The following is an 11,534-nucleotide window of genomic DNA, read 5'->3' on the forward strand; positions in this document are numbered from 1 at the left end:
AATCCTTTCTCATAATTGGTACTCTAATGTATGCAGAAAAGGGATAAACAACTCTTTTAGACGAACAAACGTAAAGTAAAAAATTGTACTTTTTATTTTTAGTTAAATTTATAGAAAATGCTTTATTTACAGAAATATCATATAGCTATAATACATGTGTTCTCTTCTGTTTACTTGTACCGAAAAAAAAAACAATTTTTATTGAAAATTAAAATTGGTAACATGCACACAATAAATATACATGTACGTACGTATGTATGTAATTCATATACATATGCATGGTATTTAGATTCGATATTAGTTTCGCATATCTATTGTTTCATAAATTCGATAATTCATTTCGATTTCAGTTTTTTTTCCAACTGACTGATATATACTCGGTATATCTATATCTGGAAATGTTATGTATGCAGCAGCAATTGTAATCTCAGAAGCATACATGCATACCATATGTAATGTGAGAAAATGTTGTATGTATGTATGTTTGTTTGTTTGTTTCGGGTATGTGTTTATAAAAAAGTACAAAAAGTTATTTCTTATGTTTATAGTATAAACTTTATACTATATATATATATATATATAGATGTATATGGATTGTAAGTATAAGTATAGTAGCTGGTTTCGAGAGGTATTTTACACACACATATATATGGTTTTATACATTTTTAAGGTTACTTAAAGTGATTAATGCAAATCTATGATATAGTACAGTCGCAGCACATAAGTGAGTAATATAAACATTTGACAACCTTTTCATCAGAGTCATTGTCATGAGACTGATCCTCCTTTAATTTGGCATCAAGTGGATACTCAACGACCTTGGCATCGATCTGATCCAATTGTAGTTTGCTATCGCGTGCCTTTTTCGACTTTTTGCGTTTATTTTTATGCATCATATCGTTACAATTTCGCTCTTGCACCGCATCATCGATCCAACCGAAATCGGAGCTTATCCGCTGTCCATCAAAACTGGAAATGCTTTTAATTGAATTGATGTCCTCCTAAATGACCATGAAATTATATTTTTACAAGTTATAAAAATAAGCAGCTAAAAATAATAACTCTTACCTGATTGTTATTATGGTTTTTGTATTTGTTTCTATTGGGCGAGCTTGAAACGTTGGTGCCAATTGTGCTACTAGCTCCGGTTCCAGCACTACCACCATCAATCTTGCGATTAGTTGATGGCGATGAGGTGGTTTCTATTGAGGCTGTTGTGCCAGCCGAACTATTTAGCATCATATCTGTCGCTTCGCCCAATGGTGTGTGAGGCAGTGAAATTTTGGGCAAATCGTCGGGATTCAGGATGTTGTGCTGCAGAAAAGAAATTCGAAAGTTATAACAGTTTCAAAACTCTCTCTCACTCACTCCCTCTCTATTTATGCTGCTTACCAAATCCCGTATTTCAACTGTTGTTACCACAATCGGTGATGTCATGGCTTTGGTGGACGGTGTCGATGGTGCCAACTCAGAAAGGGGACTACTTAAACTGGATGAGGTTGTGGCTATTGGTGTTGCGGGCAATGTGGCGCATTCCGAAGCAGCAACCGCTATCTCATCCGATGTAAGGCTATCGCTTGATGAAAACTCTGTTTTAGTTTTTGTTGTCTTACTCAGAGAGTAGGTGGTTGCAGCAATGGCCAGGGACGATGTAGAAGCATTATCAATTGATTCCGGAGATGGACTATAAAAGAATGTAAAAACAAAAGAATGTAAAAAGTTAAAGGATTTGGTCAACGGATCGTTGCTTAAATTAGGATTTGGGACATGAGTTTTCAATTATCGTACACGGAGTGTTAATGGGTTGGGTTTCAGGTGCGGTGCGGTGCGTGCATGGATGGATGGAGGCAAGTGGGAATGGGCGCCTTACTTACAAATCAATCAGCTCGGTCTGCGCCTTGCTGCCGCCCAGGGACCAAACCTCACTTTTCTTTTGCGTACTTGTATATGTGACATTTTTATTAGTGGCACTATAGTGTCCCTTCGGATGGCTCTTTCGTCCTGGTATCCACAAAATGCGCATACCAGATGACTTGCTTTTCTTCGTTGAGTTGGAAGCCATCTACAAAAAAAAAATCAGTGCCCGAATTCAAATCAGAAAACAAAAAAAAAAAAAAAAATAATGTCTGTGTGTATATCTTATTCAAATATTTAAACATGTGTTTGTTTTCTCTCGTTTTTTTATTGTACCACAATTGTCACCAGAGACAGAGAACGACAGAGAGAGAGAGAGAAACTGAGACTGAGAGCGTCCGACGACAACTGGTATGGGAAGATCGGTCGGTTGCTGATCAAGCGGAGTTGGTGTACAGGTGGAGGATGTGTGGGGTAGCGGCGGTACACAACTGTTTCTTTTTGACTTCACCAAGCACACAATACACACACATTTGTATACATACATACGCCAAAATGTACTGCAGGAGCGGCTCCAAGATCTTTGCAGGTAAGCAATAGTAATGAGAAATTCTGGGCCAAAAATTTCATATTATTTAAAATTTACTAATAATCTTTTTGTGAAATTAAAAAGGCTTCAAAAATTTTTACTTTTTTGACATTTGTTGGTTGTCTTTTGAAAATCTAGCATTCTGAGCTCTTGAACGGCTTACTATAATTTATTACATTCCTATCAATGATAATTGCTATTATATGCTTTAGGAGAGATTCCATTTTAAAAAGAGATGAGTTAGTTGGGCCTTGCCAAAAACTGATCCCATCCTTATGTTCCCCACATACATATGCTTGCGTATGTGTGTGTGTTTGTGTGTACAAACATACATACATACATGCATACTTGGCACACAGGTTTGTGTGACAATACAAAATAACTGTTTTCTTATCTTAATTAGTTCTTTCGCATTTTTCATTTTCTACTTTCTCAATGAATTAGAGAGACACATAAACGATACGATGATACCCGAGTTAAATGTAGGTATATCTCATTATTATATTGTTGACAAATTGTTATTGATAGTTATTGACAAATGTACGTATGTACATACATACATACATTAGTAAGTATCAAATGGACTGATTGGAATGCATATACATATGTACATATTTACCTAGAAATATCTATAAAGATATCTACATACATACATACATACATATATTACGCACAGCGACCTTAGCTGTCACACACATGTATGTGTATGATCAAATAAGCCCAGATTTAAGCATATACCTCACGTAAATAGGTATGTACGCACAGGTATCAGTATGCTTGTTTGCATGTATTTGTGGACACTCTTCTTATTAGTAATATTCAAAATTTTTATAACGCTGAAAGTGTTAGAGAATCTTCAAAAATTAAATTTGTTTATCTTACCTTTTACATGGATTACGATCTTAATGATTGATTGTAAATAATAGCTTAAGTTTCATATGTTTGTTCACAAATACATATACACACATATGCAAATACAGCAGTATACATGTATGTCGTGTGTGTGTCTGTAGAATGGCTTGGTACACAATTCCCGCTTGAGTTGCGAAACTGAGATTCTTTTTTAACAATTCAGAAAACACATTTTTGCGCAATTTTATACAAAAATTAAGCTGATCACAGTAAAATTTGTATTTGTTGTTCTTATTTTTCCGTTTTGAATCCGGGATTTCGACTATGTTGAATAGAGCTGGTAAACTGCCGATGTTACTATCGATAACATTGATGGTTACCATCGATAGTTTCGAACTTTAAAGTACCGAACCGTTATGCGTTATCGATTCATTAAAACTTCTGGCATCACTCTGACACCGTCAAATCAATGTGCGACAGCTGTCAATATTATTATTGTAAAAATTGTATTAAGTATTTCTAATTTGAGTCCATGGATTCCAATTTGCGTAATGTAAGCATGCCATCTAGTCATGTTCAGTATGATACTCTACAATTTTATCGTCCCCCTTAATGTTTTTAGTTAAAAGATTTTCTTGTATTATACAACAAAGTCACCGAGCTGTGCTTCAATCGTTGTGTGGATAATCTGAATCAACGGGAATTGGGCAGCCAGGAGGTAAGACTTAAAGAAGACACTATTAGGGAACAAAGAATAATAACCTGTCTTTTATCTTGCGTTCCCAGGGCACCTGCGTTGACCGTTGTGTGACGAAATTTGCACGCTTCAATGGGAATATGATGAAGGTTTATGTCGATGTACAGACAACAATTAATGCCAAACGCGTCAAGGAGATGGAAGAGCAGGCAGCGATATTGGAGAAAAAGCAACAGGAAGAGCGGCAAAGACAAAGCGAAACTGCCATTCTGACACCAGTGTCTCCCAGCCCGAATCCAGGAAGCGGCAAACTGGCTATGTAGCATCGATTATTAATCATCTCACTGCTAGATAGTTAACAATGACACACACACATCCACAAAACACACATCGTTAAACTTCCAAAGAAACAACAACAAAACACCCGCTCTAGTTTCTGTCAATGCTATTTACTAGGAGCGATCAAAATAGATCTCTGCTTGAAAGATTCGAACCTTTTTATATGAGCTATGGTTGTCTTTCTCACAACCATCCACAGTTTCCGATAATCATACGTTTTTGGAAGAACTCATGAAAGCCCATCAGTCGTATGTCATGAAATAACGATTCCAACTACATCCTGTTGACCTAAGCAGTCAGAATAGTAAAGATTTTCTCAAAGTCTGCTATAATTATTCCCTATCATACCAACTGCAAGAATCTTGCGGCCAATCAAAGTGCATTTTTAGTTCAATTTACGCGGTCAAAAGCAAGGAGACGATCATAGATGGGATAATGTCTAGCTTCGTTTGAATCCCATATGGGTTTCCCTCATTTGATAGCTAAAACTAAATCAAAAAAGGCCGCAAAATCAATGGACGTAAAGAAATCTTAGGAGCATTTCAACTTACTGTCGTCTTGACTTATGTTAATTTGTTAAATTAGTCTTTAAGTTAAAGAAAATAACAATAAGCTTGTTTTTCTTGCAATTCGCCGAGTCTACATTTATTAAAAAAAAAAAGGAGGAGGAATATCGGCAAACCGGAGTAAATGACTACGTTAGTTACCCAAAATTATGCCAACTAAGCTGAGGACGGGTTTCAGTGAGTTGTCATTCATAATTCATAACAACTTGGTCGAAGTGTGGATATAAATACATCTAAATTTTTATTATTATTAAAATGTAGAACCCTCCCAACTTTAAACAACCTTCACTTCACTTGTATCCCGTTTTTCAATTTGTCGCATTTGCTTCTTCTTCATTCGCTTTATCTTGGCAGGATTCTTGATCACCTGCACCACCTCGGCACGACGTTCATTGGCTAAACGACGTTCGGCATTCTCCACTCGACGTTGATGACGCTGCACAGCGTCCTGTTTACGCTGATCCTTAATCTCTCTAGATTTCTCCTTAATGTAGCGTAGTTCATCTCGTAGCGCCACCTTCTTCTCAAAGGACAGGCGATTCACAGTCTTTTTGATTTTACTAAATCTGCAAAAACGAAAGACTAAGAGCTTGCATTCAAGTCACTAAAATTTAAATCTTACTTTTGTTTCGGTGTCTTCCATGGTCTGTTGGATTTGGGTTGGCCCCGTGGTATACTAGCTTCCGGTTTCGCCGCTTTCTTTACTTTCGGCTTTGTCGGAGTTTTAGGTTTTGCTGCTGAAACATCACTCATCATGAAAAAGATTAAAATACCATCAAAAAATAGGAATACAGAAACCAAACAAAACAATAATAATTGCACGTGTTTCGTCTTTCGATAAGTGATGACGCTTTTCGATAGGTTTTGCTCCGGAATGTCGATTTTCGATAGGTTGCATCGCAATCGCGATTTTTACGGCGAATATTCACCCATTTACGGCAAATTTCATTTTTTACGGCGAACATTCGAATTGTTTTTGTATTTTAGCATTGACAACCGTTAGCCAAATCTTCTTCGGGTGCTGCCCAGTTCGCACAGGTAAATCGTTTTATGAGCGGCAACAACAACAATTACTCTGACTAGCAACAACTGGCCGAGCAAAACAAGTTTGGGTAATTAGCATGCACATTTGTTCAACTTTATGATTGACATTTCTCATTTCGGCCCAGCACTGCGCATATTGGATATTGGAAATCGTTAACAACCGAGGGCTTTTTATTGGCAAATGATGATGATGGTGGTCAAATACTACGCAATTGTCGTCATCATTGCAGCGGTTCTGTTTGCTTTTGGCAACAATAATGTTGTGGATGCGCGCCGTAACCAAGGTAGCAGCCAGCGTAAAAGCCCATCCTCGTCATCTTCGTCTGGGTCGGGTCATGTGACTCAGCCGAGTTACAGTACTAATGGGGGCAGCAATTCTCATGCCGATGGGGCCAAGTTAAGTTATCCGAATTACAATTCCCAGCCGAATCGTCCGATCGGTTGGAATCCTCCCGCACAGAGTTCTGGCACCCATAATCAGGGACCACCACCAGCTTATTCGGCTGCAAATCCGGCTGGCGGTGCTCGGACCAATGCAAATGAGCACCCACCACCTTACAACCCGCCCAGCTATGGAGCAGCAACTGGTGCGAATGTTCATCAACCGATAACGGCCACCCAGAATCATGGTACCCAATATAGCGGCTTGCCAGCTGGTGCCACATACTATCCAGCGGCACCAGGAGGATATCACGGCGCTCCAGCTGGTTTACCTGCCGGGGCCACCTACTATCCTTCGGGTGGTTATCATCCAGGAGCAGCAGCTGCCCCACCACCGGGAGCCACTTATTATCAGTCGCCAGCAGCTTTGCCACCAGGAGCCACCTATTATGCCCAGCCACCACAACAATCATCTGGGCCTGGATTCGGTAAGTAAAATTTCTCCATCACAAATAACTCCTTTAACCATTCCGTGCCCATTTTTTAGGTACTGGATTATTGGGTGGTGTTGTGGGTGGAGCCGTATTGGGACATTTGCTTACACCTTCTGGCGGCAGCTCATCCCAGGCGGCAGCTGCTCCACCAGCAGCCAATGGTGGTGGACAAGATCGTATAATTATCATCAATAATGGAGTGCCCGTAAATGCTAGTGCCGATGGCACTACTGTAATTAATGCCCCAGGAGTAGCAGCACCAGCAGCAGTAGCAACAGCCGCTCTGCCAATGAATGCCACAAAGGATGTTGCAGCACCACCAGCACAATTGGCGCCATTCAATCCGGAAAATGCCACAATGCCCATGGCTAATGGCACTGATGCAGTTGCTCAACCACCACCAGCCGGTGGCATTATATGTGTGCCCACCAAAATGAATGAGACGGATCCCAATGATAGCACCAAAATGATTGAAGTTGAGAAAATTGCCTGCTATCCGGCGCCACCACCGCCAGCGGCACCCGCCGGCGAGGGACCGGCCCCATTGGCTCCGATGGTACCGCAGGTGCAGCCCGGATTACAGCAAGTGCAACAGCCTCCAGATCAGGCAGCAGTAAAAGCCAATATTAATAGTGGTGTTGGTGCTGTGGGTGCAAACGGAGTCCTCATGATGGGAATTGCCCTGCTATGTGGCAGTCAGATACTCAAGCTTTAATTGCAAAGATCGATCTAACGATCGAACTTGTTTTACACATTCTGTTTGTATTTCACATTTTCCAGTGTTAGTCACCCAGTGTCTGTTTGTCTGTCTCCCCCGTTGCAGGCCGCCCACTCTCCCTCATTTCCACGAATACACAATTTGCGCTTGGCTTTTGTAGTCGCTTTCTCTAGTATTGCTTCCTCCCACACACACACAGAGAGAGATTCAACTAAATGTATGTATTTCTCCATACATATTTTTTAGTGGTTTCTCCCCTTTTTTCCCCACTTTCTTTATCTACTCTTTACCCCTCGCTGTTTGCTGTTTTTTTGATATTAGATATGAAATAATGAAATTTTTTGCCTTCAATTGTGATGAAAACTGTGAATCTCGTTAAACGATATACTATATAAACATATACATATTCGTATTCGTATATGGCAATTTGAACCCAACAGAAAACAATAACTAAAAAAAGACATACCCACATTCCCCCTTTCGACCTCCTTCTTCTCCTCCCTTCTACCATGATGCATATTTAATGGTAATTTCAACGAATATTTTTCTATGTCAATGTTAATAATTGTGATGTAACCAATTAAATAGATAGCTGTAATTGTTGCCTTGTTGTTTTTATTGTTGTCTAGATAATGTAATAATATTAATATTCACACAATTGACATTTTGTAATTGAAAAAAAAAAAAGAAACATTTGAATATTTCTCACTCTACACTAAAGTATTGTTATTTTCGCTATTCCTAAAGAACAAATCCAAAAAAAAATTAAAATAAAATAATCAACTATTTATCCAGCACTAACAAAAAAATGGAATATTTGCTTATTGTTTATATCAATGTTTAGGATTAATGAGGGGTCAATAAAATAATTATTTTGAAGAACAATTGTCGCCTCCTAGATTCTAAGCTTTGAATTCAACAAATCAAGATCCCTATTCAATCAATATTTTATATCCGACCAAGTTTTTTTATCATTAAATTAAGTCAAGCATATCTCAGAACAGGTGACTTATTATGAAATGGGCTTTGCATTATGATTCCGCTGATTCCATAGGCCGTGTGAGGACTTTTGTTGGATAAGATAAGAGCACAAAAACTGGATTAGGCTCTACCGACGCTTTGGTGCCAGGGTCTCATGTTAGAGCTTACCCATGCGAAAGTTTATTTTGGCGTCCGTCTTATTGCTTGCAGCTGCTTATCGAATGTTCCCCCGATTGTCTCGATCTTCCCCTTAACCTACAAGATCGATACTCTCCTTAGATGAAAGATAATTTTCCTTCTACATAAGCAAGAGAGAATACGAAATAGGGCTAATAGAGAACCGAATCCGCTTGTTCTCTTTCGCCTTATTTTTTTTTTTTTTTGATTTTTTGCAGTAACGGATTTCCAGACCTTTGGATTCCATTTAGTCAACAATAACGTATTCGCAACATTTAAAATGACAATAAAATTCAGAGTTTACAGGATTGGCCATTCTTTAACCTTGGCTGATTGTGACCTTATTCTCTTTTGCATATTCTAGAAGCTACTTTCAATCGCAAAATAAATATAGTCAAGGTTTTTCAAGGTTTACAAAAAAATATTTTTATTTTTGCAAGCCCCTTTTTTTCTCTCTCTTTCTGTCTCTCTCTCTCTTATACACACCACACCCCATCTTTAAGTTGTTCAATTAAAATGAAAAGAAAAACAAGCATTTACAAGAAAATTGTAAAGAGAACATTCTTTCTTTCATTCTTTAGATGTTTGTGTGTGTATATACATAGTGTCAACTATGACAATATATAATCATCTTTACTCCGCATCATCATCCTCATCGTCGTTAGAGCTGATTCTGAAGTAACGCAGCTCGTATGACTCCTTATCGTTGGCAACCACACGGATCCAGTCGCGCAGGCTGTTCTTCTTCAGATACTTCTTGGTCAAGTACTTCAGATAGGCCTTGGAGAACTGCACATCGGAGCTGACATGGAGCTTCAATTTGGAGCGCTCAAAGGTGACATTGTTGCCAAGATTGTTAACCTTGCCGTTGACCTTAAGACGAGCCTTAATGTATTTCTCCTACAGAATGAGTGAAAGAAATGTTATGGTTAAATATTGTCCTGTTTGCTTTGAGTTTTATCGAATATTTGATTGATTTTTTTTTTTAAGCTGTCTCTTTCTTCGTTAAGGCCAAAAGTCAATGAAATAGTAAACAAAAGGCCCAAATAAAGAAGAGTGACCAATTTTTTAATATGCCACTGAGTACACTGCCATCAAAGCGACATGGCCCATTTGCATGGTCCTTCACTCTCTGACGGCAAATCGGCGTGGCCTTTTAAAGTTTCTGACTTATAGTTTAATATAGTAAGGGTGTGTGTGTGTTAGTTACCTGATTGTTACGCCCTGCACATCAGAGGCGCCAAACTTATAGCACGTTTAGCGCTTTAGCAGATTTGCCCAAATTTACGGAAAAATAAGGATTCTCTCTCTATATTGAAATTATGGGAAAACCTGCAGTGCAACGAAATAAAGTGAAGCACCTTCAAGCAGGGCGCACTATGAATTTTGGCCTGAGCGGACACGGATGTGACAAACACTCAACCCAGGGCCCACCACGTGGCGGTACACATAGCACGACTTGACGCTGTTCACAGACGGTTGCACCAACTGGCCAGTACCAGGTCACTGGCGATCAGTGGCTACCCCGTTGTGCAGTGCCCAGAGCCCCTTTTCAGAAAATCAGATCAAAATGCCGCCAAAATGATAGACGGAACGAAAGCAAATAGACGAGAGATTGATTGTGGTTCGTTTGGAGTGAGTCATTTGTCCCAGAAGTTGTTAACAATCAACGGTAAGAGCAATTTTACTTACTCATCCTTATGAAAGTTTAATCTCAACTGGATTTCTATATAACCACAACTTTTTATCCAAAGCCTTTGGCATTAATTGTTAGAAGGCAATGAAAAGCTTGGTGTGGTAAATCAAAGTTCTCAATGGGGGGACAGCAATAGTAGGAGGTGACGGCACTTACTCTCCTCTTCCTATTGGTGGTACTTACGAAATCGGCAACATCCATGATGCTATCTTCAGCAATGTTGGTGCAGTCGATGGTGAAACGCAAGGAGACCTTCTTCTTCTTCTGGCCCTTGCCGCGGAGAACATTCTTCTTCACCACCTTGTTGGCTGCTGGGGCTGCCTTAGCTTTGGGCTTGGGAGCAGCTGGCTTGGCAGCAGCAGGAGCGGCAGCAGTTGGAGCAGCGGCAGCGGGTGCAGCAGCAGCAGCTGGAGCAGCGGCCTTAGCGGGAGCAGCCTTCTTTGCTGGTGGAGCAGCTGCTGGTGTTGAGGCAGCCGATTTCTTGGCAGCTGGAGCAGCAGCCTTGGCGGGTGCAGCAGCCTTAGCATCCTTCTTTGGAGCGGCAGCAGCAGCTGGAGCCTTCTTAGCATCCTTGGCGGGAGCTGGCTTTGCGGCGGCTGCCTTAGCGGCAGCTGGAGCAGCCTTGGTGGCAGCAGCTTTAACTTCCTTGGCAGCAGCCTCAGGAGCCTTCTTCACATTCTTGGCAGCGGCAGCAGCGGGCTTGGCTGCTTCAGCCTTGGGCTTCTCAACTTTGCCCTTGGCAGCAGCGGCCGGTGCAGCCTTCTTTTCGGCCGGCTTGGCGGCGGTCTTGGTATCACCCTTGTTGGTCTTGGCCTAGTAAGTGCAGAACAAGAAAAAAAAAAATAATACACATGAAACATTTACACGAAATTTCAGAGCTACAATTCGGTTGAGCAAGTAATGTATGGTAAACCATTTGACCAACAATATGAGAAATATTATTTTTGATTAATTTGCTTTAAAACTTTCACGATGGCCAGAATTTTTCACGATTTTTTTTTGAGCACTTACGGTTGGAGCCATCTTGTCACTCGAAAACCACGGAAGAAAAGAACCCAAAACGAGCTGTCAAAATATCTCAACACGTCGGCGTTGAAATAAATTCACGGCTTCGACAGCTGTCAGTTGAAGGTGGTACGGTCACAC

At 40.1% G+C, this 11,534-nt stretch overlaps 5 protein-coding genes across 9 annotated transcripts; 2 read left to right on the plus strand and 3 right to left on the minus strand.

Annotated features, from left to right (window-relative positions):
- Positions 1 to 89: 89 nt before the first annotated feature.
- LOC137587298 (uncharacterized) lies at positions 90 to 3,639 on the minus strand. Of its 5 annotated transcripts, none has more exons than XM_068303637.1 (5): positions 3,326 to 3,639; positions 1,875 to 2,062; positions 1,393 to 1,684; positions 1,069 to 1,314; positions 90 to 1,001 (listed from the first exon to the last, which is right to left on the minus strand). In XM_068303637.1, the coding sequence occupies exons 2-5, from the start codon at positions 2,060 to 2,062 to the stop codon at positions 696 to 698; spliced, it is 1,032 nt and encodes a 343-aa protein (XP_068159738.1). In that variant the 5' UTR covers positions 3,326 to 3,639; the 3' UTR covers positions 90 to 695. The 5 variants fall into 5 exon arrangements, with proteins under 5 accessions (XP_068159738.1, XP_068159739.1, XP_068159737.1 ...); XM_068303638.1 differs by lacking the exon at positions 3,326 to 3,639 and adding an exon at positions 2,400 to 2,516; XM_068303636.1 differs by lacking the exon at positions 3,326 to 3,639 and adding an exon at positions 2,404 to 2,421.
- Positions 3,640 to 3,715: 76 nt separating this feature from the next.
- Positions 3,716 to 4,960, plus strand: Tim9b (Translocase of inner membrane 9b). The gene is made up of 3 exons (XM_068303642.1): positions 3,716 to 3,848; positions 3,918 to 4,013; positions 4,082 to 4,960. The coding sequence occupies exons 1-3, from the start codon at positions 3,828 to 3,830 to the stop codon at positions 4,313 to 4,315; spliced, it is 351 nt and encodes a 116-aa protein (XP_068159743.1). The 5' UTR covers positions 3,716 to 3,827; the 3' UTR covers positions 4,316 to 4,960.
- A 153-nt stretch (positions 4,961 to 5,113) lies between these two features.
- On the minus strand, positions 5,114 to 5,754 carry LOC137587299 (coiled-coil domain-containing protein 86). The gene is made up of 2 exons (XM_068303641.1): positions 5,520 to 5,754; positions 5,114 to 5,463 (listed from the first exon to the last, which is right to left on the minus strand). The coding sequence occupies exons 1-2, from the start codon at positions 5,651 to 5,653 to the stop codon at positions 5,172 to 5,174; spliced, it is 426 nt and encodes a 141-aa protein (XP_068159742.1). The 5' UTR covers positions 5,654 to 5,754; the 3' UTR covers positions 5,114 to 5,171.
- A 104-nt stretch (positions 5,755 to 5,858) lies between these two features.
- LOC137582107 (uncharacterized) lies at positions 5,859 to 8,132 on the plus strand. Its single transcript, XM_068296552.1, has 3 exons — positions 5,859 to 6,009; positions 6,067 to 6,810; positions 6,870 to 8,132. Exons 2-3 carry the CDS (start codon positions 6,123 to 6,125, stop codon positions 7,529 to 7,531), a joined length of 1,350 nt encoding a protein of 449 aa, XP_068152653.1. The 5' UTR covers positions 5,859 to 6,009; positions 6,067 to 6,122; the 3' UTR covers positions 7,532 to 8,132.
- Positions 8,133 to 9,227: 1,095 nt separating this feature from the next.
- Positions 9,228 to 11,528, minus strand: RpL22 (Ribosomal protein L22). Its single transcript, XM_068296563.1, has 3 exons — positions 11,400 to 11,528; positions 10,572 to 11,201; positions 9,228 to 9,592 (listed from the first exon to the last, which is right to left on the minus strand). The coding sequence occupies exons 1-3, from the start codon at positions 11,409 to 11,411 to the stop codon at positions 9,326 to 9,328; spliced, it is 909 nt and encodes a 302-aa protein (XP_068152664.1). The 5' UTR covers positions 11,412 to 11,528; the 3' UTR covers positions 9,228 to 9,325.
- Between the last annotated feature and the right edge of the window lie 6 nt (positions 11,529 to 11,534).

Source organism: Drosophila tropicalis, unplaced genomic scaffold (assembly GCF_018151085.1).
Source record: "Drosophila tropicalis isolate 14030-0801.00 unplaced genomic scaffold, ASM1815108v1 contig_158, whole genome shotgun sequence".
Taxonomy (NCBI): Eukaryota; Metazoa; Arthropoda; class Insecta; order Diptera; family Drosophilidae; genus Drosophila; species Drosophila tropicalis.

What these genes read in the sequence shown, in the direction of transcription:
- LOC137587298 (XM_068303637.1), bottom strand. Translation starts at nt 2,062, where the DNA reads ATGGCTTCCAACTCAACGAAGAAAAGCAAGTCATCTGGTATGCGCATT. An exon ending in CAGTTGAAATACGGGATTTG is followed by an intron (nt 1,315 to 1,392) that starts GTAAGCAGCATA and finishes TCTTTTCTGCAG; the next exon opens with CACAACATCCTGAATCCCGA. An exon ending in AAAACCATAATAACAATCAG is followed by an intron (nt 1,002 to 1,068) that starts GTAAGAGTTATT and finishes ATGGTCATTTAG; the next exon opens with GAGGACATCAATTCAATTAA.
- Tim9b (XM_068303642.1), top strand. Translation starts at nt 3,828, where the DNA reads ATGGATTCCAATTTGCGTAAT. An exon ending in TGGATTCCAATTTGCGTAAT is followed by an intron (nt 3,849 to 3,917) that starts GTAAGCATGCCA and finishes TAATGTTTTTAG; the next exon opens with TTAAAAGATTTTCTTGTATT. An exon ending in GGGAATTGGGCAGCCAGGAG is followed by an intron (nt 4,014 to 4,081) that starts GTAAGACTTAAA and finishes TTGCGTTCCCAG; the next exon opens with GGCACCTGCGTTGACCGTTG.
- LOC137587299 (XM_068303641.1), bottom strand. Translation starts at nt 5,653, where the DNA reads ATGATGAGTGATGTTTCAGCAGCAAAACCTAAAACTCCGACAAAGCCG. An exon ending in TGGAAGACACCGAAACAAAA is followed by an intron (nt 5,464 to 5,519) that starts GTAAGATTTAAA and finishes TCGTTTTTGCAG; the next exon opens with ATTTAGTAAAATCAAAAAGA.
- LOC137582107 (XM_068296552.1), top strand. Translation starts at nt 6,123, where the DNA reads ATGATGATGATGGTGGTCAAATACTACGCAATTGTCGTCATCATTGCA. An exon ending in ATCATCTGGGCCTGGATTCG is followed by an intron (nt 6,811 to 6,869) that starts GTAAGTAAAATT and finishes CCCATTTTTTAG; the next exon opens with GTACTGGATTATTGGGTGGT.
- RpL22 (XM_068296563.1), bottom strand. An exon ending in TCATGGATGTTGCCGATTTC is followed by an intron (nt 9,593 to 10,571) that starts GTAAGTACCACC and finishes CTCATTCTGTAG; the next exon opens with GAGAAATACATTAAGGCTCG.